This window comes from Monomorium pharaonis, chromosome 2 (assembly GCF_013373865.1).
Source record: "Monomorium pharaonis isolate MP-MQ-018 chromosome 2, ASM1337386v2, whole genome shotgun sequence".
Classification (NCBI taxonomy): Eukaryota; Metazoa; Arthropoda; class Insecta; order Hymenoptera; family Formicidae; genus Monomorium; species Monomorium pharaonis.
The window spans coordinates 11,231,590-11,259,343 of NC_050468.1; the positions used below are offsets into that span (position 1 = coordinate 11,231,590).

Consider the following 27,754-nt stretch of genomic DNA (forward strand, 5'->3'; position numbering starts at 1 on the left):
ACTGTAATTATGTTGGTAATCTGACTTAAATAAATTATATGGCTTTTTAATTTAATATAAATAAAGCTTCACAAAATTAACTTTTACTTTAATTTGAGTTAAAGTAATCTCAACGTAACTTTAACTGAGTTAGTTTTTTATTTATGTAACTTTTAATTTAACTAAGTTAATTTTATAATCCATTAACTTTAATTTAATTTAGTTAAAAAAATATATTAACTTACCCAACCCTGCTTATAAATATCCAATTTTTTCTAATTATGTATAATTTTAAATTAATTTTTAGAGGACCGGAATTTTACAAATAAAATAAGTTGGTAATTCCCATAGAAATGAGTTCTGAGGCCTCCCACGCAGGGCCTAAACAAAGACGGATATGTACGAGTCAGAACATAACGTCATATGGCGTCATCCCGGTTCTCTAAGGATTAAATTATCCAAAATTATGAAATATTTAAACGTATTATAAATCTAATTCGCATATGCTTACGTACAAAGATTGAGTACTTAGGAAGTTTGAGTGGTCGCATAACTCCTTAAGTTATACAAACTAACAATAATAATTATTAATTAAAAAATACATTTATGCTTAAAAAAATATTGCACTTGTATATATATGTGTGTGTGTGTGTGTGTGTGTGTGTGTGTGTACATGTAACTTTCGTATGTATATGAGCATATTTCAACAATTATATAGCAGATGTGGCACGATATGTAAATGGATATTACTTTGTATACAAAATAACTATAATACCGCAAATCCTTTATAAAAGTTATATATATTTAGCAACACACCCACACATACGCGCGCGTGCACGCATCCACAAATCCAAATAATGTGCAAAAATATAACTTTTATCTCTTAATATAAAAGTTAATTTTTATTATAGCATACATATATAATTTGTGTATGAAGTTCACTTTTGTATTCAGTTATAACTACTCTAAATATATTAATAGATCATTATGTTACGAGATCTTAATTGGCTCTTTAAAACTTTTAATAATTTCTAAGAATCCTCCTTTATCTATATATAAGATTATATGATAATAATCTCTGCATCCATTTACTGAATAACTGTATTAGACTTTGCGCGCTCTTTTCTTTTCTCTCTTTTTTCTTGTTATTATATATGCATACATTTATAAAAAAATATAAATGGAAGAAAATCTACAGTTGTTCAAATAATTTTTGACTTTATTAACAATTTGTAACGCTCGCTAACCGGATCTGAAAAAAAAAAAACATATTAACATCTCTTTGCAATCTCTTTTTAAAATTGTAAGATCAAAACAAAAGAAAGTTTACCTTTAATAGTCTCGACGAGATACATACTCTCGTCTTTCATATTCGCTACTAGCTCGTCGGTGACCAATACGTGTATACCCTGTGGTCCTAGAAACAGTATTGAGTGCAATCGGTCATGAGGCAAGTTTAGAGTGTTGAGCAACTTGTTTGTGAGCGCGGTGCTTGTCAAACTGTCGAGATAGGCGACTCTCCAGAGTGAACCGTTGCCTTCCAAAGAGAAATAAAGGGTGAGCTTCGGAGTCGGCGCCTTGGAATGCAACGTGTTGAACAGTCGAATACCATCCGCCACGCCGCAAATCTGGATAAGATCCTCCCGGGACAAGCGTAAAATATCTGATGCAGAGAAGCTTGCGAAAGTTGATTCGAATGCGTTGAATCGGCTCGCGCGAAGCCACGCGGTTGTCTGCGTAGCATTTGCGTCGGGCGATAATTCGGTAAGACATGAACCCTGCGAGATTTAAAGTTATCATAATAAGTGACATGAATTAAATAGCGTCAAATTCTATACAATCATCTCTTTAATTTTATACTCACAGTTATTAATTTTATTCAGCAACTTTTATAATTATTATCAAAGTCGCCAAAGAAAACAAGAGAATATTGAACTTGAAAGTTGACTAAATTAGTAATCCTTTGATAAAAATTACATTTAACACAACGTTTCGACCAACATTCTGGTTCTTTTCAAGCGTACGGTACAAAATACTAAATCATGAAATGACGTGACAATGAAGATACTCATATTTATTTCTTTATTCTTGATCTTCATAAAAATAACATTACAAATAACTAAAAAGTAACACGTTGCTGTTGTCACGTCATTCTATGATTTATTATATTGCATACGCTCGAAAAGCAGCAGAATTTTTGTCGAAACATTTTGTTAAGGATGTATCGGACTGAATGGTACAAAGTTGCTAGAAATTTGTGAAATTGTTCTTTTAGTTTCCCTAATGTACTGCAAAAAATTGAAACCGCATCCACTAAACGGTTGCTGAGTTATAACTATTTTAATTTTCACTAATTTTACATGGTATCCTTTTTTATCTTATGGAAAAAGACAATCTTGACGGATGAAACAGCTAAAAAAATATAGAAGAAATAGTACCAGTGTTTTGTACATCTAGTATATAAATAGAAGAAAATATCTGCCAAGTTTCAATTGTCTTCACTACACTGTTTTAAAGAAATAAAATATAACTTGAGATAATTGTGCATTTTCACTGTCAAAAGTTTAAACTCATAAGTGAAAAAAATCGCAAATACGTGAAAAATACCTTTGTAAGAGTAAAAATAAGACTCCAACTATCGTTCAAGTTTTTTACATCTAGATTTACTATGCGTTAGGCGTAGATATTTAAGTATTTCAAATTTCATGCACTTTTGTATAAAATTGTATGTCCGATACACTCTTAAATGTAATTTCTATCAATAAAAGATTGCCAGTTCAGTCGACCTTCAAGTTTAATATTCTATTAATTTGATTGTTAATTAAAATGTTTTTTTTTTCAAATATAATAGTTCGATATAAGATACAAAAAATTGCATACTATTGTTTTTTTGATGTAGACAACGTACGTATTTTTTTTCATCATTTCTCTTCTTCGAAATATCGAATAAAAAAATTACTTAATTTTCTAGTAACAAAGAGCTTAACTATTTTTATAACTTTATTATTCGATTGGTTGCGGAAAAGTAGCTTTGTGTATTGTTATACTAACATCATCTTCAACGCAAGGTTGATCCGGTAGTATGGCTGCGGGCGATGGCAAGGCTGGTGCCGTTCCCACGTTTTCCTTGACGATATCCGAAGCCGGAACCAATGGTACAATATTAGAATTGGAAACCGAAAGTGCCAACGGGGCGACTACCGGAGAAGAATTGCCGCCGATAGTCGCGCGTGTCTGTGGTGATCTGAAAAAGCAAAGTCGATAGCACATTAATTACTTGTTATTCTTTCTCTTAAAAATGTAATTATAAAGATATCGCAATTTTAAATATACTAAATTATGAGAACACGATAATATGTTGATAAGAATCAACACCCAGATAGTCGTGTGTATAAATAAGTTATTGTGTTTAGAAAACATAAAAAATAATAAATATTTCAACTCTATATTAAGTCTTCTTCAGTATAAACAATAACAAAGTTAAAAGAAGCGAATTAATAATTATGATGCATAGTGTTTAAAATAATTGCAGTAAGTTAAAGTGAAATGCTTACATGAATATATAGCATCGTAAAAGTAAGTCGTGAGCGTAAAAAAATCATGTTAATTATAATTAAATAGATAATCTATTATAACATTTGATATTTTGGATCATAAAGCACATTACATTATTTTAAGTTAAATTAATTATTGGATTTATTGGATTAATTGGATTAAGTATGTGTTAAAGTAAATAATGTACGAGTACATAGGTATGTTTTAAGATTTCCGATGTAAAATATGTGGACAATGATAATCTTGTAAAAGAGCAAAAAATTGAAAAATATCATAAATACAAACGTTAAAAACAAAATTATGTTTGGGAAATTATGAAAAAAGGAAAGTTAATATATATATAAACAAGTTAATACATATATAAATATAAGGGCTCTATAAGTAATTTAATGTTACTCTCCTCCAGACTTTTCTAGTAAAAACATAGATGTGATAATGTAAGACCCTAAACAGTCAGATGTATTAAATTGTTACTTCTATTATTCATAATAATAAATCTTCTATTATTTATAATTATAAATTATTCTAATAATTCATAATAATAAAAAATTACATGGTTGTGATTATTTCTTTCGTGATTCGTAATAATTCTTGTGTGATTCTTACTGTATGAAAAAACTCGTTCAGTACAAAAGCGTACTTGAATTCTGGTCTGTGCGGTGTATTCATTTACTTTGCAGCACATTGCAAAATGTTGGCGAGCCGGCGGATTATATATTTTATTAATTGTGCATGCAACATAAATCACCAACTGGTTGACACTTGTACGCTCAGCTGAATAATTTTATGAAGAAATAATGTACGGAAATATTACAAAATATGCGTTTCTCGATAAAATCGATAGCAAAATAACTTTGCTTATAATAACCAATTTACTTTAAAATCTATTAGAAAATAAAGTGTAAAGGTAATACTCGCATGTATGCCCAAAATATGTTAACTTATTTTGAATTTTAAACAATTGTAACTTTTGTCAAAGCAAAAAATTTAATTTTATGCAGTTGATTTTTTATTTTAACAGATATGTAAATATTACATGGATTTTGGAAAGTTCAATATTAAGATATAAAATTTGATATTGTAAAAGTAATATGTAATTCAGGTGGCAATAAGTTATAAAAAAGTTTTAAGATTTTAGATGACTGTACGTGTTATATGTAAAGTATTACTAAAAAAATGTATATTAAATTAAAAATTAAAGTGACATTTAACAAATTAAAAAATTTTGTAAATTAAGTTATTTAAAAATAATTTAATTTTTTGTTTAGTTTTAATTTTTATATAAAATTTCTTCATATTTTTATGTATTGTAAAATTGTTTAATAGCACTTATTTGGTATGATAACTTTTAATGGAAAAGTAGCATTATAAATTAATACCAATGTTTTACATACATATATATATATATATAATAGAACTCCAATAAATATTTGTATAAAAGATTATTTAAATCCACTTAGTCGTTAAAAAATTATTTTAGTACTTAAAACTACAGTAAAACAGGTTTATTTTTACTGCATTATTTAATATAAATTGCAATTTTTTGTAAATATATAAAAATACATAAAAACAATGTACAAAAAAATTTTATAAATTTATCTCAATTAAGACGGAATGCCTGAGAATTCTTCTAGCACTTATAATTAAATTGATTCTATGAAACTTCGGCCATTAGCTATGAGACATCTGTCACGCATGCGATCATTTCAAACTTTAAAATCATCTACTTCCAATCCTATAACTCATTGATAGCTAAATATTATATATTATTTTTATAATATCAAACTCTTATTGTCTTATTGTTAATACTAAAACTTTCCAAAATTCGTATTATATAAATCTGAATTTCCTCTTGTTGAAAATTTTAAACACGTTGTAATAATTATTATATTATATATTGTAATACAAACAGATATTCACAACTTTGAATATAAAACATAACTTGATGAATTATATATTTGTGTAAAGTCTCTTAATTAAGTGCAAAAATCATTTAAACAATTTAATATTATCATCCAAAGAGATAACGATATAAAAATATAAAACTTAAATATTGCGAAACTTCTTTAGCCATCGCTAATTGGAATTCACAGTAAAATTTAATAGACGCGATGTTTTATATGTAATATACACATATATATATTTTTTAAGTCATCGGTACTTATTATCCGCTGCTTAAAAGCTGCAAAAATCTATTCAATCGAAAAAGCTATATTGAACTGCGTTCAGAAACATCATCCTCCTTGTTTAACATTTGATAAACATCAAGAATAAAATAACATCTCAGGGTAATGTTTCTGAACCTAGAAATAAAAAAAAAAACGCCAGCATATCCTTACGCAGAATGCTCCTTCAAACGCACTACGAGCTTGACTTTTTTTTGACAGCCGTCAAATTTCTTGGTGTTCCAATGCCTCCTTATCCGAAGACTGACCAGTCCTCCTCGCATAATGTATCCCCTTTTCATCCGTGCATTTAACAGGACGTGGATGAATTTGGCCACGACCTGCACATGCGGCACAGTACCGCTCACGACTACCTCATGTTCCAGAAGCCACGAAACAAACTGATCGAGCGGATAATGCGGCCGTCTGATGGACCAACAACTCTTCATGTTCCAATAATTCCTTGACATGACGAGTATACTCTTTCACTACAATGACTGGATCGAATGAAATCTACGGCAAGTTGCTCTTTTCCTTAAAGGCCTTCTTCCGACTTTTCACGCGCTCATTCATAAACGTGGTGTACCCGCACGCTCGAACGTCTGACCGTTCCACAAGCGTCTTTCCATCCATTCGTGTCGATGTAGTAGCGAGCTGGCGTTCTCGAATCTCCGTTCTTCTTATCGGCCCGATCGAAAATTGATTAACCGCAACTGTAGCCGATCGTTGACATCATTCAGATACAATGCAAGTCGTTCGGTATCTCGACAGTGCGGCGTTCAATACCCAATAACTAAAATTGCTCGGTGAATTCGAGTAATAGAGAGAGCTCTGGCTCCGACAGATAGGATCAGTTCAAGTCAGACGGATTGCATTTGTCTGCCGCGAACCGGATATTGCTAGTCGCCTGCCGACGTTTGTCCGTCGACAAACTCTCTCGAAATTCTGACCTTCACACGTCGCTCCCCCGAGTTGAAATCTCACTGAGTCGCGTGATCGGCGTGTGTCGTATCTCTTTTCTTCTTTTTCCTCTTTCTTTATATACAAACCACACGTCACGTGCGCTCGAGCAAACAAGCCGTCGCGCGATAATCACTTGCGATCCAAAGTTCCACGATTTGAAGATAATCCGAAGAAATCTGCGATAAGTTTCCTGGAGAATCCGAAGATCCTTCTTTCCGTCGAGTCTAACCGGTTTCTTCACCGCTTATAGACTTTTGTTGTTTGCCTTCCACTTGTCCGATGTACTTCTATAAAAGGAATGAACTTTGTATCCGCGAGAGTTGCCGAGCCTATGATGTTTATCTTCTCGACGTGTTGCGTGCCGCCACTTTGCATCGGGCGTAATTATAGTGCCACATGTGTGCCATCGCACATAGTTTTCTATTGCCTCGTAGAACACTTCGATGTGTGAAATATGTCCACCCTATTTCTTCTTTCAAGAAATTTTCTCTATGCGCACCGACGTTATAAATCTCTCTTTTTTACAACGCAAGAGAAGAATGTTTTGATTGTAAGATAAACTCAGTCCTAGAAACAATTAATGTTTCTCGACTTGAGCAATTAATCTCATTGACATTTCCTGATAAACGATCTGTACAAGCGGCTATAATAGCTTCCTCTTGTTTTTTTCTCTCTCAAAGCTAAGTTGATTTCATGAATCAAATTAAGCTTCTTCGAAATTAAATATACATATGTATTTGTTTGAGTCAGAAAAATCTTCGTGTTATTCTTTCTTCTGCGTTTTATTTCCTTGATTTCTTAAAATAGTTTCTACCTGATGATTTGTTTTCAGCAAATTCCCACGGTCGGGTAGATCGGGAAGAACGGGATGCTCTGATTACAAGAATCAATTTAACCGCCCTGGCGTTAGCTTTTTGGCGGCAAGGCTGCTCGTCATCTGAGGAGATGATCCTGACGCGATAGGAGCACGTAGATAGCCAGGATATCACGTGTTATCACGAAACTTAGATGATCGATTAACGTAACTAAAAATGCGTGCGAAACTCGCGTCGGAAGTCGATTGTTTGCTACGACGGACGAGGGCATTCCTGAACGGTGCTCGCTCACGATGTATCGACTCGTAGATGTATTTCTACTATTCAACTGCACTTGAAGGAGATCACTATCGCTCGAAGAAGCTCACTCGAGGCATCACACGTGGTTGTTATTAAACGCGGCCGCGAGCTGTCATAAGCTATCTGTCACGAGTGATCTTGTCAACGGTTTTATTGCATGACTAACGGCTGATTGATCGCGTAACACTATTTAGGTCCTCGCGAACACAGCTGGAACAGGGAAGTGGCTACTTGTTTAAGAGACAGCGTAATATCAGGTCACCCTCGATCACGATGCAATACGGATACATTAACCATGTGACGATAAACTGATCCCGATCGATGAAGCTAACACCCCTTATAAGCTTGTCGGGTGTGTTATTTGTACAGGCGATCCCGATCGAACCGCTTCTTGTCTCGGCAGATTCAGTCACCGCACACCGGAAACCTTGTCACGTACCAGAATATACCGGACTAAGATTAATTCGGTTATCTTGAACGATAACTTGAGTTTCACACGTCTCTTCTGCCCAGCCGTGCACTACTACACAAACCAGGTGACTTGTTCAAACACGAATTATCAAGCTTTACTGTGCACAAATTTGTCAAGCGAATAATCATAAGACACACGGGCCACAGATATATGGAAACGCAAAAGATCCTTCGATATAACAGGCTTTATCAATTTCTTCTTTAATTAATTAGCCTTAGTGATGAGTAGTTCTCCTCGAATTGGAGTATCGTAGATGACGCAGAATGCTAAGAAACTCTAATCTGCGGATAGGATGAAGTAATGTTGAAAAGTTGAAGAGACCTCTTTCTCCTCGAGTGTTTTGCGCTATTCTGAAATGTCTCGAGCGAGAGCGAGCTGAAGGCTACCGGTTCAGGCTGGTACCGGTTCTCGCTCGCACGATGCAACTGAGCGACTGCAAGCTCAGCCGCTTTCTTCCCGAGTGATGCCCGGCGGAATCGCGTCAAGGTTATACACGCGCGAGCTCGGTAGGATAGCGCGATTCTCAATCCAAGCAAGAGAAACGGATTATACGCTTTTTCGGCGCCAGCAGAGGAAGGTGTCGATTTATAAATGTCGCAAGTAGTTGTACAAATGACGCATAATGTCAAGGTTTACTTGTGAAATAAATGCGGTACGTGCTTGGCGATTAAAACAGCGATTGTTGTTCCAATTTTTAATAATATGATCACACGAGTTTTAGCTTTATTATTGCGATCTGGGTGGATTTAGCAGAAATCGATACATGGCTATGCGCAATATATGGCGTTCTGAATTTATTTGCGTGTTTCTCCTTTGCCGTGTCATTCTTCCTCTCTTTCTCCCTCACTCGCCAGTTCTCCAACTTCCCCTCCATCGAGAGGTCGTCAGCGGAGACAGGGACGCCGGCTCGCGCCAGTTCGAGCCAGTTTGTTGGCGGCGATGCCCGGCGTCTACCTCCGCGTCCCCCACTTGTCGTTTACCACTACAAAGAAGCGAAGTCTTCTGACAGAGACATAACCACCGCCAACTATCCTTCACCAGAATAAATTCCTACCGCGAGCAGGGCTCTGACAACGCAATGGTTTCTGTTATAACCGAGGAGTGCATAATTCATTTTAGACTCCATTATTTATCTTGGTGTAGCGAAATAATATACATTTTTATATATAAAAAATTTTTTATCATGAATTTTTGAATAACAGCAAATTCATATTACACTAGTACACAAGAAAAAAATAGTCTCAAATTGAAATTTATGTATTCAAATTGATGCGATTATTGTTTCATATATGTATAAGCAACGATATATGTATAATCTTTTTAGAAGAATTTGAAAATCTAGAATTTCAATATATTATAGTCTTATTTCAATACTATAAGTGTTATTTCAAAAGAATATAATATAATTATAATATAATCAGTTTTATACCATTTCACCGATCAAATTTTATACCATCTGACTATAATCACCGAATCTTTTTGTAATCCGTTGACATGTTAAACTGTGATGTAATCGTTTTATGACTCAACTCTTTGTTTCTTTAATTTATATGTAAATTTATTTGTAATGTCTTAAATTATTTTATACGTATGTTAAATTATTGCTGAGAAAGACTAGTAAATCAAAACATACAGTTTACAATTAATTTGTTTTATAATAATAAATTCTACTAAATTTTTACACCTTAATTTGGTCGTTTTTGACCTCTTCTTCTTTATTGTTTTTGAAATATACGAGCCATTTCTTTAAATTTTTTATAATATAATTGTTTTGATAATTTTATTCTAAGAAAATTATAATCTTCGATTTAAACATGTAGTATTTTCTATCCAACATTTTTTCCTTTCCATTCAAGAAAATTATTCTTAAATAACAAGAATATCATTTTCTTGGTTGAACTATATAAAATTTTAAAATAAATCTTCATTCAAATAAATCTTTTTGATTTAACACAATATAATCTCATTTTAAGATTTCCATTTTGAAATTAAAGATATTGTCAAAACAACAATATTCTTTTTTCTGTGTAAATAAAAAAATTATGAAAAATAAAAAAATCATTATGGTAATTAGCTCGTAGATTCACATGTTTTCTCTGTCAAAAACTTGTTAATAATTGTCGTGATATTTTCATTTTTCTTAATTATAAAAATATGAAAGATAAATACGAAAAAAGCAATGTTTCATTGTTTTAATTTGCTTTCGAAAAATCGTTTCATTATGAAGAGTATTCGTGTTCTTTATCGTCTTTAATTTTTATTTCTTTCGACAAAAAAAAATGTATTTGAATATCTCTTTTAACTTTTTTGCTGATGAATTTTTCTCGACATTTACATTTCCAACATTGTCAATATAAAAAAAGCTAGTAATTTGTCAGCAATCTTCTCTCATTGAGACTTCTTTATTATAATCAAAAGAAGAGATGATTGTGTAGATAACTTTAAAATGATCTTTACTACGCAGTTGTGCTTTTATGGGTCCTGCATTTATTTCTACCTGCGTCGTAATGTGTCGCGAAGGTCGCGGTGATTGCTTGGTAGATTGCTTGGTTGTTATGCGTGCATATAAATAGCTTGTAAAAGCAAAATCAGTCATTGGCGGACATTAGTAAATCGAAAACGTATTGCTATTTATATCCTTAGAACAGGTATTTGTTGATTGACACCATATGACGCATGGACTCGTCTGACTACGTGTTTCCTTAACACAATCTTGAAAAATTTTCCAGAATTTTTTCTACAAATTGCAATATTTTTCAAAAATACTAAGAAAATCTACATCTTAAAAAAAATTTTTTTCATATGTAAATTCTGAAATACTTAAATCTATATAAATAAAAATGTAAAATGTTTGTTACTCATCTAAGATCTCCGTAAGTTATTCACCGATTGCTTTGAAATTTTGACACAACGTTGCTTTTGTTACACACACACACACACACACACACACACACACACACACACACACACACACACACACACGCGCGCGCGCGCGCGCGCGCGCACAGATATATGGGACACAACGTTGTATTGAATTTAGTTAGAAGTACGCGAATAAATGAATATTAGATTTATTACTGATTGTTTCATAAATGCAAGCCTTTAATTTGAGAATGTTTCTTTTAGCGTGTATATGACAATTTAGAATCAATGGCAGGATTTGAAATTTTGACACAATGTTGTATTCGAAAATAGGAGTGTTCTTAGACGGGGAGAGACCGGGAGAGACGGGGAGAAACCGCGAAAGACCGGGAGAGACGGGGAGAGACCAGGAGAGATGGAGAGAGACGGGCGAGACCGGGAGAGGCGAAGAATGTTTCTATTGTGTTTAAATTAAGGTAATAAGAAAAATAAAGATGGCTTTTATTTTATTGAAAAAAGGAACTTATTTAAAACAGTCTTTTGAATGGATTTCTAAATCCATGGCAGCTTTTAGAAAAAAAAGTTAGAAGTACGTGAATAAATGAATAATAGATTTATTAAAGATAGATAAATACTTATTCAAAAATAAAATAAAAAGAGCAACAGTAAAGCAAGGCTCTTGAAAGTTAAACAAGCAAAAAAAATTTGAAAAAAACGTAGCATAAGAATAGAGAGCCACAGCAACGCGTGGCAGGGCATAGCTAGTATTTTATAAATATGGTCTATAAAAAATTTGAACTCTCTCTGTGTGGGCGCGCGCGCACGCATGTGTATGAATTATGTAAATATACTAAAAAATTCTGAAATTTTCATTAAATTTTTGTATAATTTTATAACTTTTTACAGAATTTCTCAGATTTTTTAATTCTAATCTTAGAATATTTTAGAATTTATATATGTGAAGAATTCCGAGAAAAGAGAGATGTAGATATTCTCCGTATTTATAAAAAGTATAAAAATTTTGAGAAAAATTTCACCAAAGGAAATGGTAATCAGTGAGTTGCAAATAAATAAACATATGACATAGGAATTAAAAAATACTTATTGACTTTGAGTTTATGACGATGTCGAATTTCATTACACAACTCTATGCCTGCTAGAATTGCTAAAAAGAAGAAAACAATCATGGTCCGTTTAAATATGGATGTAATTGTGCATGGCATCTGATGCAATTGTAATGTATGTTTCGCATGCTATTTTCGGACAACGCGCAAATGACGCCGGTTGGACGGCACCAATCATTCGACTTATTTAGACGAACGATTCAGCTATAGTTAGCAGGCACCCGAAACCCGCTGTATCCAGAATCGACTAGTTGTTATTGGTATAGTAAGTAAGACATTGTAAACTCGGAATTCGCAATAAGGCAAAATTTGCAATAAGGCGAATATTTTATTTGTTTTTGTTACTCCCTAAAGATACAGTCAATTCAGCATCTATATACATAAATAAAATTCGCGATATTTTAATCTTTTATCAATAATCTTTTCCCCTGAGTATAAATTATGTTTGTGAGTTTGCCATAAAGCTCTCTTGCACGAAAATAAATCTTAAACGTTTTGTACATGCATCCCTATATAATTATTCAACAAACTCGTTGAAAAGAATACCATTTTTAATTTATACGAAAAGTTTTGACATTTCTATTATAATATATAACTACAAGCCATTTAATTTCAGTTATATCCCTTGTTTTGATACAAGGGTAAGAAAATTGAAAAAAGGTATAAATTTACTATAAAATAATTTTACAATATAACACTGTTTTTTTTAATAATATTAAAAAATAGGCAAATGAAAATAAAATTGACGTGAAAGATATAATCTAATGATGACAAATTAATAAATCCAGTTAGAGAAGCGTTACCATTCATAATTATCTTATCTTTTGTTTAGTATTTTGATACTTAACTTATTCTGAATAATTCACAACACATTAATTAAAAGTATTTTAATAACATATAAACAAAAAAATAATGTCACTGTACTTATTTCGATTAAAGTAAAATATCGCTGATACCATTTCGGTTTAGTTATATAAAATGGATCGTAATAGAATATAAACTGATAAATGTATTATTAGAAGATATTATTTCACTGTTATATTATTTGTTTAATAATTTAATAATATTCAATGAGTTATATGTAGCACATTTTATTCCAATTTGTTCCACTTATGAATTATTCATGGAATATAATGTGCTATAATATAAATCATTGAATAACATTTTATTCTATCTTTTTATATAAAACCGTCTTTTTTTTAAGTCTCGCAATTCTTTATGTAATGACACTGCCAATTTGTATTACCTCATATATTTACAATACGATTAAAAATATGTAAGAAAAATCATGTAATAATCAACTTACATTGCATCCGTCGAGGCGTATGGACTTCCACCGTTTTGTGTCGACAAGTGTGAAGGCGATAAGGCTTCTAGAGGAATCTGTAACGGAGAAGAAAGAACAAAAATTAAAAAATTAAGAAAGCATTTTTGTTTTAGACATTTAATTTTAATGTTTTTTCTATTTAAACACGGAAAAAAAGATTTTGCTGAAAAATCTATCTGACAAATCTGGCTAGATATATATTTGAAAATAAGTTTATTAGGTCAAAATAATTTATATAGAATGCTTAATAATGCGATGATGCTACAAAAATTTTTGAAATTCTAGTAACAACTTGAGTTATATAATTATTTTGAAAATCTAATAGAATTACTTTCAGGTCTATATCTAATTAATTTTTTTGAAGACTTCAACAAAAATGTTCTTTCCATGTAAAAGAGAATTCAGCGAAGCTTACATCAGATAGGACGGTACAGTCATAACTGGGCTGATATTTGTCTTGTTCGTGAGGAGGACGTCTCAGTATCTTGTCACGATCTTGCTTATGCTTGCGATCCGCTCCCTTTAATTTGAAGACTTTCACTTGACATGATGCGGCATGCAAACGTGGTCCTCCCGGCAATCGGGTTTCTACTTGAATTCGAAAGGGAACGCCTTTCTCACCACCATGCTTTTTCGGTGTAAATTCAGTGCTTATGCAATTGACCTATTAACCAGTTGAACAAACATTTTAGTAATATGAATAATATTCCATCAATCGTTTTAAATATATATCGGAAAAGTTCGTATACTGATCTAAGTTTTATTCATAAAATTCCAGATTTTATAATAATTTTTATTTAATTATTTATAGAATATAATTACGTGCAGATCAATTTTGTCTCCTAAAAATAAGAATAAACTACAAATTAAGAATAAAAAAAGTCCATAAACTAAAATCAGCGTACTTTGATATAAACGCCGACTTCTTTTGTGGGATCCCACATGAACTCCACGCTGTTGTTAGACGGCGACGGTTGACAGACATCCACCATTCCATAACTGAGAGGAACATCAACCTCCAACAATCTCTCTCCCGGTCTAGCGCGTTGCCAGGCCAGCATCTGTTCCCGCTCCGTATATTGTAGCCGTCGCTCGTGAAAGCAAATGCGAATCGTTGACTGGAACAGAAAGGTCGAATATCCCTACAGAGGTGTTGTAGCACAGTTTGGGCGACTCACATCTTTTGAACGTCGAGGACACACCGTGAGCTCACGCCGACCGTGTTAAATCGTATTTATAATCGAGAAGCATTTAATTAAAAATCATCTATCTATAATCAGGGTTCTATATTTCCCCTAAGGTAAATTAATACAAACACGGAAAAAATTAGATTAGATGAATCAACGAAACTATAGCTTCAGTTTGTTTTAATTATAAATTTTAACACGTATAATTAAAGAGATTTGAGTTTAATAAAAAATTATGTCTGCAAATAAATTATTAGAGCAACTAATTTTTTGCAACAAAAATGTACAAATTTTCTTTACTACAGCAATAAAAGTATGCGAAAACTAAGTCTTATTAAAAAATTTAATCTATATATTTGACTATTTTCGCAAAAAGTTGTCTTGCTGTGGTAACAAATATAATAAATATAATTAATCATAATTAATAATTTGTTCCATAAAAATTTCACATAGAAAACTGTCCATATATTACGGTTATACGATATATTTACTGAATCAATAAAATTCTTAGTTATTTCAACAAATCCTTTTTTCCGTGAAAGAGTTAGAATTTTATTTACACCATTATCAGCAGGATAAGTATTAACTGACATAAATATATTTTATGTCATGTATTGTTGTACTTAAATGTTTTAACGTTAATGAGATAAGCAACGAATTAGTACTTGAAAATTATGCTTCGGTAAACGGGAACAACAATTTTGTTGAAGTATTTGAAAATTTAGCTATATAAATATTGATCTAAAAATAATTTTGTTGAACCGTCAAAGTAATTGGTTAAAATCGTTAATACAGTTATTAATTTGATTAATTTTTCAACTTAAAAAATTCCTCAATTTAAATATTTATGTGTTTAAGTTAAATATATTAGTATATATTATATATTTGAACTGAGAAAATTTCATCAAGTAGAAAAACTTAATTATTAAAAATTTAAAAGTTAAGTCTTTATTCAGTGTATAAGAACGTTCAAGTAATGTAACAAAGACAATTTTAACATTTTAGCTTGAGCGTCCAACATAATTGTTTTCATAATCTAATAAAATTATTTTCTAATCTGTATCTAATTAATTTTTCAGATACTTTAGAAAAAACTTTTTTCATATATTGTTTATTACATAATATTACACATATAATTTACCGGAGTTCATAATTTGATCAATATGAGTTTATAAACTGCTGTATTATTTTGTCATTTTTTATAACAGAAAAAATATGTAGTTTAACAAATAATCTGCACCAGCATGAGCTCGTTTCTTTACCTCGTAGAAAACTATTAAAGCGTTTTTTAAGATGCCGCTACCCAAACATTAGAAGCATCTAAATGGATATTCCTTTATAATTAATATGATGAAATACCTTTAGAATCTTCCCGCGATAAGCAGACAAATCGCCTAATTTTTTCAATTTTATCTCATACGATTGACCCTGGTTCAAATATGTCAGCGTTTCTTCATTAACTTTTGTGGCAATACTAGTAGCGGCTGCTAAGACATACTGAAAACTAAAAGGAAAATTTTTGATGTATACACAATTCCACTTTTATGCAATCTATTATATAAAAGCATAAAAGGAAATTAGTACATTACTATTACGAACAGCACATTTTAAAATAATATAAAATTTTTATTGCGACTAAAATTTTAACAAAAGTCTCGAAAAGCCTCTCGCTAACTGCTTCGGTTGAGAATACCACATATTATATAATTCCTCTCAATCTTTTATATCAATATAATATAAATTAATTAAAATAAACGATAAAATAATATTATTATAACATATATTATAAAAATTATATTATACAAAAAAATTCAATTTATAACTTTGTACTCATTGTGTAAATTACTTTCAACTGAGGCAGTTAATGCGATTTCAAAGCTTCTACTAAAATATTTTAATTAAACGTAAATTAATTAATATTTAATTAATATTTAATAACACACCGGCAATCCTCGTTGAATTCGTTTCCTTGCTGGGAGGAAGAAACGTGATTGGTCGCGGTCGAAGTCGGCGGGTATTCCTCGCCAGAGGAATACAAGAGTTGGTGGAGACTAGTAGCGGTTTGTCCATTGTTGTTGCTATCAGCCTCAACGGGGCCGATGTTTCCATTGCTAGGCGGCACTGTGTTGATCGCCCTTTGCGACACGTGATTTAAACTGAAATAATTCATATAATATAAATATTTGAGATACATTTGATCGTCGCGCTATCGCGACATCGATTTCTTCGCGCAAGACAAGCAGACAGAATGTTCCGTGATTAATATCGAACCTACTCACTATAAGTTAAAGAAAAGTGACGGCGAGACGTTCAAATCCACGGGTGTTCTCATTCTGATTTTCGACACATTCGCAGTAGAAATTTCCGCTCAACGCTCACAGATGTAAGTCCGTACAAACAGTCGTCAACACAGAGACTTGTTATTTACATATATAATCGAACAGTTTTACGTCAATCGAACATTACGTCAGCTTTTGCCGCGAATTCAACGTTTCACTCGCGGGAACATAATCGCAAATGAAAATCCACACCAAGTGTGCCTGCTAGACGAGTAATATTTCATCATTCGTCTAATCAGTTATTAGATACTCAGTTCTTTTCCGGATATATATTTTTTACACGATCTATTTCACGCCGAGCGAAAAGAAACAAGATCACGAGCCGACCTCTCGCGACTTCATCTTCTTTTCGTTATACATCGACACGATGATCCCACGCGATCCCATCGGCGCGGCGGCTCAGATAATAAACTCTAATGCGGATATCAATCTCCCACATGGGCCATTGGAAGCCCACGAAATAATAATTTTGGAAAACGGAAGGATTTTCCAAGTGAAAAAAAAAAGGAGTAAAAGTATTTGATGCTGTTTTTTCATCATCTCATCAGTACCATTTCACGACTCTACAGACGTGTAAGATTTCAGGAGAAAATTGGTGCAAGATTCATTTCTCTTTTTATTTTCATTGGTGAGATTATTCTATTTTATTTTCACTCGTACCACTGTTTCACCTGCGTAACCAGCCTACCGCAAGATTTCCTTTACGCGCACTACGTTACAAAACTCAACTCGATCCTATCCGGGGGGGAGGAAGGGAGGGGAGGGGGGAGGAGAATCTCCCCTCCCAATTTTTATATTAAGGTTACACGCGGAATGAGATATCGATTTACGCGATTCACGTTTATGATCGAGACGCGGCCAACTCCGGCTGTGCGGAGCAAAACGCGCGTAAGAAGTCCGACTTGAACGCGAGCGGCTTACATTCTCGATAGTCGCGAACGGGCGCAACGATATAGTCGCAGCCTTATCGGCGTCCGTGTCTTTGCGGGGGAGCCGCGCGTGGCAAATTCCGCTCGCGGATACTTTTTACCCCCGTCACCCTTGACTGGCCCCGCGGCAGAGATAGGCGTCGTTCTCTTTGTATTGCAGTCGTAATCGTAGTAACGCCAGTCACTACCATCGATACCGCACGCTTCTACCGTTCGTCATAAATAAATGAACTGCATTACGCGAAAATAATCCAATTCACGAAATTAGAAGGAAACGAGAACATAATTGTAAACGTAGCTTAGTTTGAAAAATTTCGCGCTTTAAAACTAATTTTTTTGAAACCTTTTTAACAATTTTTTTTCAATTATTGAGTGAGTTCTTGCATGATATTGTAGTTGTAAAAGAAATGATCTGTTGTGACTTACTTGGGGTTGTTGTGTTGATTTTCAGGCGAAGGCGCCTCCTGCTTGAAGACTGTTAACGATGGCAAATTGTTGAGGAGGCCTTCGCTGGAAAAAGACAGAAGTTTTTGTCACGTTATATTTTTAGTAGTCTACTGCTAATATTATTCACATTGTAAAGATAAGTATGACAGAAATTATTCCAATTTTCAAAATATTTATTTAATAATAAATACAACTATTTATGACTAATACATATTTTCTGGAAATTAGAAGGATAACAAAATCTTACACATGTTAAATAGAAATTTTTGTTTTTTATATCACATTTTTAGTGGTTCCTCTCCTAATATCATTTAACATTATAAAGATATATAATTAGTGTGACAAAAATTATTATAGTTTTCAAAATATTTTTTGATAATAAATACACAAGGAGAAATATTCTTTAGATTTAATAAACAATTTCGTTCGACTATTCCAAAGTATATAATATATATGTATATTTTTATCAATTTTATTAAATCTAAAGAAATTTTATACATATTTCAAATTTTATTTCTTTAGATTTAATATTTTTTTTTTCACAAAGAAGTATATACTTTGGAATAGTCAAATAAAATTGTTATTATATCTGAAGAAATCTTTTTCTCTGTATACAAATATTTATGACTGATATATATTTTCTAGAAATTAATGATAACAAAATCTTATAGCATGTGTTCATATTACACAAGTTTTAAGAATAATCTTGAACATTGTCACAATTGCCTATCTAAATCTGTATCTCTTTTTGAAAATTTATATAATGTCTAATTTTTTTCAAAGAATATTTTATTTCACAATATTATCATAGCTTATGGTATTAACATAGTATTCAGTATAAAACATGTTAAATTCAATGCTTTCGTTTATTTTTTCATAATAATAACCTGTCAATATAGGTAACTTGATTTTCTATAATTTATTACATTAATGCACAATAATGATCACGCCATGGTGTAACGATTAGGATTAACGTCATCTTATCTTGCAATGCACCGAATGTAAGTGCGATAAGGGACAAATATATAATTTGAGAACCACTATATAGATACGATAATGTCGTGAGTCAGTAAGGTCAGCGCGAGCCGGAATAAACTAGTTCAGTGTGCAACGGATTTAATCAGTGTGAAATAATGTCGATATCGAGAATCAAAAATACCACTAAATTTTTCTTCAGTATTCGATCCATCGATATAGCTGAGATATGTTGAGGATGTTCGTGCATATACTTGTTATAATTTACGAAGTTCTTCTAGCTACAATTTTCCGAATGCATCAAGTATTCTAATCGCAAATAATATATATAATAAATCTTAACCCTTTCCTATCCTTTTAAGTTCTATTTATCCCTTTTGTGCATTTTTTTCTAATGATATTTAATTCTTTACTAAAAGCTTTTAGATTTGCTAATTATAAATCTGTAGCTAAAATTTCAAAATTTTAAAAATTGACTTAAATTGTTAAAATAGTAGCTCAAATTGAGTTTCTCTCAAATTAAAAAAATTTAGCATTATCCACCACATTAAATCCACCATTTATAAAATATGTTGTGTTCTTCATGCAGTTCTTATGTTGACTTTTAAAATAAGCTCAGAAAAAATTCGCTATTTTAATTTCGGTGGAAAATATATGCATTTTTTCATTTTTATTCTATTTTACGAATATTTCACAAGATATGCACACCAAGACATAAAACTTATAAGGATATTTAATTTTTTGTGAAAAATCCAATCATTTATATTTGAAGTGAGTTCAGAAAGAAGTCGCCATCTTTACTTTTGTAAAAGATAATTTTTTTAAAGAATGCCCAAGAAAAAATGGACATAATATGATCATATATAAATATTTATAATTAGATATAAACAAATCTAATAACATGTATAATTATATATGATTATATAAAATAATATCGAATTTGGCCCGATATGATCTTATTTATTTGTAATCATATTTGTTCAGATGTTTTCATATATAATCATATGTAACTGAATATAATTACATACAGATAAAATCATATCATTTCCTCATTCAAATATTATTATATACGATCGTATAATATAACATATGATCATATTACATTTATTTATATATAATTATATATAATTATGTTATACATAATCATATTATATTTGAATATATACAATTGTATATAGCTATATAAGATCATATCACGTCATTTTTTGGATTCAATTATATTATAATATATATGGCCAATTATATAATCATACATAATTGCATAAGTTCATTTTTTCTCGGCTGAAGACATATATGGTTTACAAGCACGAAATAGTAATAAAAACAAAACAATTATATTAAAAAATATAATATAGTTTTATTAAATTACTTACCCTGGTTTTACATACTGGTGCATATCTTTATTTATGATTAAATGGTCACTTTATTTAATAATCTTGACCAAAATTAATAAAATATTCATAGAAATTAATAGCATTTTTAACCTTTTCGAATAATGGTAAAGTATCAAGACATTATTATAATTTTTACAGATTTTTATCGAAACAAGATACTAACGTAAAAATGATGTTAAAAGTCACTTCCAGATAATTTCAAGTTCTATCTTTACACAATAATATAATATAGAGCGCGATATTTTATCATTATTAAATATATTATTCTTGATTTATTATTTCACAGTTTTACTTTTTATATTTTTAGACTTTTAATGTGTGTTCAGATAACAAACTTTGTTTAAATTTTTGTTATTTCTGAAAATTTCGCACGACGTTCGACCGATTCAAATATGATCAAACGATCTCAGCTTCGAACGCGACGAAACGACTGGTATCATTACTAACAATGCTTCTGACAATTTGACTAACGATACGGCGAATTCCGCAACGCGATTGCAGATAATTGCGGCTCAAACAGTTATGTCGACACGCCGCCAAGAATAAACCGGTTATGAGTACACCTAGAAACTAATACAGCTGGTTTTTCACCGGTTTGAACCACAAGAAACGAATTCGACGCACGTCTTAATTCATTCATGTAGACAGATACACGCCTTCTTTTTTTTTTCATCGTGTGTAATTCTGTCACGTTTACATATATACATATGCACAATCAGCTGATGCACGTGACACGACAAGTCAATAATCAATGCAATCAAGATCTTTTTGTTTCTATTATAAGTCAATTTTCTTTTCGTAGCAAAATACATTTTAAGCTACAAAATTGCATTAATCAAATTAATCGATTAATTAACGGTTTTAACAAATATTAAAAAAATTTTAATTAATTTCAAATTATTATATTATCATGTTACATATAAAACAAAAAAATATTAAAATATACATAAAGGGCATTATTAAAAAATTCTCATTTATATGAAAAATGATGCTCATGTACGTATGGACTTTCAACGTCCTTCGTAGCGTGAATTTACGATACGCATTTAATATTATCGATAAGGTATATGCGTAATCATTTTAGTCGTGTGTAAGACTGTCTATGTATATATATGTTTTTAAAATTACTATTATAACAAATAAACTAAATAAACTGGTAAATTGTAATTATTTACTTATATAAAGGAGAATTATCCACAAATTTCTTATATTTAAATATATTTAAATATATGTAACTATATTTAAATATATTCAAATATAAATTATTAATTATATGCACCATGTAACTTTTTTTTGACGAAAATGTGGAAACATGAGAGAAATTTTACGACCGGCAGCGCTCCTTTTTCGTTCACATTACGTACGCTTCGCGTATACACTTGTGCACGTGCGTTTGAAAGTAACACACCAATACTCGTGGCCCGACCGGTTTGATTTTCTCGTGTTGTCGGTGCGACGTAATGCCAAGAACTGTGACCAGTTTTAACCGGATTTCTAGATCAGCTCACTGTCGTTTCGTACGCTGTTTCAATCTTGTTCGTGGCAGAAGCCTGCGATACCGACCACAATTTGATATTCGCGCTCTGTCTATCGATGGACAGCTCTCGATGACTGTATTATCGAGACTAGGGCCGTGCATATCACGACGTACGTTTACATAAGTTATTTACATATTGTTTATATTATGCTCACACAAACCTTTTTTATGTAGATAATAAAATCTAATTATTATAAATTATATAATACAATATAAAAAGTTAAAAAAATTAAATTATAAGATTGTTAACATATATGACTTTAGTATTGATAAAATAAAAATATGAAAAATAAAGAAATAAAATATAATTATCACTATATCTGATGAAATCTGAATCTTCAATAATCCATAGATATTGCAGGATTGGGTGTTCATATTTTTTATGTGTAAAAAACATATATGTAATCTACATTATGTGTACACAATGTAAACTATGTAAACTATATTTTATGTGTTATCTGTATAAAATATAATCAATATAATGATTTATAGAAAAGATTGACATTTTATCAGAAATGGTAAAAATTATATTCTACATATATTATTTTTAATATACTTTTATTTATCAATACTATATTAAATTAAATATATTAACAATTTCATAACTTAATTATTTTCTTCTGAGTTTCTATTTAAGTTTTAAATTATCTAATCTGTAATAATTTACATTCCTTGTTAATATGACAGATTCGTATAAATAACGTAAACAATATGCAAATAATCTATGTAGATCCCATACAACATCTTTCAAAAAGTTTTCTAAAAGATATCTAGCAGAAGATATCTTTTAGATATTTTTCAAAAAGCTTTCTGAAAGATGTGTGGAATATAATCTTGTTTACGGTAATCTTGAGTTATGTTTATGTAGGATGACATGTAAAATATAATTCATAAAGTTTATGCAATGTATTTTTTATCCATAATGTAGATTATTCATATTTTATGTAAATATCCAACTCTGACAATACCGTAAAATCGGTACACAAGGAAAATTTTCTCCTAAAATTTATTTTTAAAATTACGGTAATTGAGAAACAACATAATATTTCGAAGAGTTTTTTCTGATTTATCAATATCTAATAATAAAGAGAAAATCACAAAAAAGTTCTCAGAACATTATATTGTCTTATGACTATAAATTTGAGATAAATTCTAAGAAAATTCTCTTTGTGTGCATAGTTAACATTTTTTTCGAGATACCATACTTACAACTACGACCTTTCTTTGTATGATACGTTAAATTTACTTTTCCTTAGAGAAAATTTTATTACAGTAAAACGTCATTTTTTTAGCAATTGGCCAAAAAAATTTTTTTTTAGAATTTTTCCAGGATATCACTTACCTTATAGAATAAGAGGCGACAGCTGTTGCAAAATCAGATGCTGCGAGAGCGGATAACGATCCATCAAAATCGGCAAGATGCTCTGCGAGTTCTTCTACTTGCGTAGACCAGCCTTGGCCAGAGCCATTGCTTCCGATAGATCCTGAAACATAAACCAAACAAATTTATAAATCTTTTAATAATAATCTTTAAATTTTTTACCGTTTGTTTTTTCTTTCATTTTTCTTTATTTTAGTTTCTCGTTAGTATCGTATGATAGATTAAATAGATTATAAATTAGATAGATTATAGATACGCCAAAAAAATTTTAAATATATACTGAGAAATAAGTATTATATTAACTAGCTAAATTTTCCAATTTGATTAAATTTATTTACTACAAGTATTTATATATTTAACTTAAATATATAAAAATACTTAAACTTTAGTTCAAAAATATTTAATTATATTTTATTTAAATACATAAATACTTAAATTAAAGAAATTTAATTAATTAAAGAAAAGATTTACTTCACTAAAGTTATGTCTAATACATTGTAGTTTATTTTTTTATTTCATATGCACTCTCATGCTTTATTCTTTATTATAAAGAAAAAAAATTTACGTGAAAATGTCTAATTTAAAATTTAATTTTTTTATTTATAAATTGTTTTGTAAAGAAAAAAAAGAAGCTCCAGTGTGGGCGAATTAAATAATCGCGCACAAAAATTATTGCGCATCTAGACTACTACATTTTTTCTTCGGCATCTTCATTGTAGTTTGCTTTTTCGAGCGCTCTCTTTTATCTAAACTTTTATCTAAAACAATCAACACAGCATAAAATTCTTCTTATATACGGCATCGTACCGCCCTGAGTGCTGTTGTAACTGGCGTGAAGTTGATGATGCATCGTGGTCGGCCTATCTTTTGTCTCCTGGATAGCGTGACGACGCCGATTCTTGATGGCAATGGGGGGATAATGTCGACTTTGCAGCAACGACACCCTGGATCTGTCGATGTCACACCACTTCATACTATTTTAGCCGCAACAAAGGTTACACTTGTGCAGAAACACACCACTGAAACTACGTACATGCACCTTCACAAAGTTTCTGCAGTATGGCGAAGTGGTATCAGGCTTTTCTCCTTTCTCTCTCTTTCTTTCTCTTTCTATCTCTTTTCTTCTTTCTAAGCCAATCTACGTGATACATTGCGTTTGCGAGTTATCAGCCACGGATGACCACGTGGGCGAAAAGGCGTCGGACGTATGAAGACAGAACGCAGAAGTTCGCCAATCAGTCTGGAGGAGCTCTTCAAAGCGACGTCACTCGCATATCGCTGAGTCTTAACCGTCAATCAATAATGACAATATTGAACGCGAATGTTGCTTCAAACAATTTAGAACATTCTTTGGTATTCACTGATTTACCAGGTAGTTGAAATTTTCGAGCGAAATTTGACGGTGATTGTTAAGTCGTTTACGTCAAGCGCTATGTTACATTGTGTTGTTACATCCGTATAAATTAATTATATTAACGTTTGATTAAACTTTTTTAGAATTTTGTTACAAGGACAATAAATGTGATATTGGTGAATGTTATAATTCTATGTATGGATTTGTAGAGATTTGCAGAGTAGATTTATTACAGAACAGTTTAATCTTTTAAAAATTTAAAGAATAGAAAACACAATATAGATATCTATTAATAAACGAAAGATCCGTAATATTAGGCAGCAAAATGGAACTCGTGGCTACGACAGTGTTCGAGAGGCCGTTTGGTCACGACCTTTAAGAAGATATATCTACGTCAACGACTACATGATAATGACAATCGACTTTACGCCACTGCATATTTAAGGCAATATATTCTTTACATTTTATGCAAATATATCTTATGTAGAATATAAAATTTGTCACTGTCAAAATTTAATATCTTAAAAAAAATATTTTTATAAACATTAGAGCTTTATATCTTTCCAAATCACTGTGATATATGAGAATAAATAAGGGATACCAACCGTCTCTTCTAATATGTTTCTTTTCAAGTTCCGTGATATGCTGCAACGGTTCCGTGGAACGGCGTTTCAAATTGTTCTGTTCACAATTTGGGGATGATCCAGAAGGCGAGAGTTGCGGCGAACCACCATTCAAATGCATCTGATCACCACTAGTTGGCGAATTTTTCGGCGAGTTGTGTTTATCTTGCCATAAAGAATTTTGTGGGCTATGATACTCTATTGTAGTCTGTAACATTGACATTTTGCAATTACTATTTTTGAAATATAATCATTCGAAAGAAATCTGACGTTATCAAAAAATTTTATCCCAATAAAACTAAATCTTTGTTTTTAAAAAATATCAAGATTGGTAAATACCCAAGCCAAATAAGACGCACTTTTGAATTTACATTTAACAGCTGCCTTTATGTATAGAATGTATGCTTAAAAGATGCGTGAGAAAATACGTAAAAAGGAACTTAGAACCGACAATAACGCGTCGTTTAATCAAAAAAAAACTTGTGATAGCAAAATGTGTAATAGATGTGTACGAATCACTTTATAAAAATCTACTTAAAAGTTTATTAAGCATACATTATTTTATGATTTATAATATAAAAAATATTATTTAACTTCTTAACTACAGAAAATAACTGTATACATATTTTTTTTAAATATATATATTAAATATTTAAATATAGATTCGGATTTTATTATATTTGTAAGCATATACAGCACAATAGAAATAAGTTAAATTTTTTAAAATTCATTTACAAATAATCTATATAAAAAATATATTTTGCTTTGTGAGTGATTGAAATAAAGATTTTATTCTCACCTAGTTTATTTTAATATCCTCGGTTACAAAAATAAATGAGCCTTATTCAACTCAGGTATCTTATAAATAGTAAATATTAATGTAAATAAAACAATTGTAAAAATAAATAACTGTTTAAAACAATAAAACTGAATAAAGTTATATTATCGTTTAAAATGTAATTTCAGATGATTTATAAAATTGTCATGGAAGAGAAAAAGGAAGAAATAATAATTTCACGCACCTGTTGAGGGACGGTTACAACGTCACATCTGTTTGGACGAACAGGTGACAATTGCTCATATGATGGAGATGTGTTAGAGAACCACATTGCCCCGTGCAGGGTTTCCGCGCCGCCATCCATTATGAGTTGCAGCTCCATTCAACAGCTTCTTAGAGCAGACGTGATCGAATTAATTACCGCTTACAACCTATGTACTGTGACACTAACGGGTTTGCCTGCGACGATTTCCGGACAATAATATCTATAAGCTAATCTTCAATCTCAGATCTACGAAGGGTATCACTTTTCAACCACCTTTAAAGAGACTCGATGGACATAGATCTCTAGCGTCAAAGGATTCTTCTCTTCAAGGATGAAAAGACGACTTCTTGACTTACGAGTTACAACTTTACTACTTTACTACTTTTATGCTATGTCTATATATGCAAAAAGAAATTTAGTTCCTCCGGCGACGATTCTATAAAAGGTGACGAGTTCGGCTGATCTTAAATCACAGATCGACAATCTTCATCTTCAGCCGTCGTTCTTTAACTGCAAAAAACACTCATTCCATTCCACCGCGTGTACCTTTCGCACCTGTTGCAGATCGTGCTGTGTGTTCAACCTGTGGATACCCCTCGGTCCAGATCTTCGATGTGCCCGGAAATACACGGTGCATCACCCGACCGCCGATGGTTCTCTCAGGGTCGAGTACGCGTACTAATCCACCCTCTCTTAGAACATCACGAAGAAGCTGTTGTACAGTTTCTTGATGCCGGTGGTTTCGCGCTGCCGGTGTGTTTCCAAGAGTGCGCAGCCTCGCGATTTCAGTGACAAAAAACGCGAAAAGACGACAAACGCGTCCTCGAATACCATTGCCACACCTTGGCTGCAACGCATCTTGTTCCTAGTTGTGTCAAAGCTCTGCTGCCGTTTTGGCGGACAACCTCCTCCTGTGAATAAACAAATTCTTAATTTTGAAATATAAAAGACATTCGCGGTCGACGAGTTAATTATTTTGTTTG

General features: G+C 31.5%; 1 protein-coding gene and 2 long non-coding RNA genes across 5 annotated transcripts; 1 reads left to right on the forward strand and 2 right to left on the reverse strand.

Moving 5' to 3' along the window:
- Positions 1 to 760: 760 nt before the first annotated feature.
- On the reverse strand, positions 761 to 27,468 carry LOC105835722 (transcription factor CP2-like protein 1). 3 transcript variants are annotated; one of them, XM_028194067.2, is made up of 13 exons: positions 27,327 to 27,457; positions 26,751 to 26,895; positions 25,711 to 25,936; positions 23,713 to 23,854; positions 18,444 to 18,527; positions 16,693 to 16,905; positions 16,109 to 16,253; positions 14,468 to 14,704; positions 13,978 to 14,226; positions 13,542 to 13,618; positions 3,031 to 3,223; positions 1,310 to 1,757; positions 761 to 1,231 (listed from the first exon to the last, which is right to left on the reverse strand). In XM_028194067.2, exons 2-13 carry the CDS (start codon positions 26,886 to 26,888, stop codon positions 1,182 to 1,184), a joined length of 2,202 nt encoding a protein of 733 aa, XP_028049868.1. In that variant the 5' UTR covers positions 26,889 to 26,895; positions 27,327 to 27,457; the 3' UTR covers positions 761 to 1,181. The 3 variants fall into 3 exon arrangements, with proteins under 3 accessions (XP_028049868.1, XP_028049869.1, XP_028049867.1); XM_028194068.2 differs by having other exon boundaries at positions 14,468 to 14,680; positions 26,751 to 27,468; XM_028194066.2 differs by having other exon boundaries at positions 26,751 to 27,468.
- LOC114255445 lies at positions 17,139 to 18,716 on the forward strand. The gene is made up of 2 exons (XR_003626701.1): positions 17,139 to 18,389; positions 18,469 to 18,716. It is a non-coding gene; the product is annotated as an uncharacterized LOC114255445 (long non-coding RNA).
- On the reverse strand, positions 18,995 to 23,689 carry LOC118644298. The gene is made up of 2 exons (XR_004962105.1): positions 22,113 to 23,689; positions 18,995 to 20,874 (listed from the first exon to the last, which is right to left on the reverse strand). It is a non-coding gene; the product is annotated as an uncharacterized LOC118644298 (long non-coding RNA).
- Positions 27,469 to 27,754: the final 286 nt, after the last annotated feature.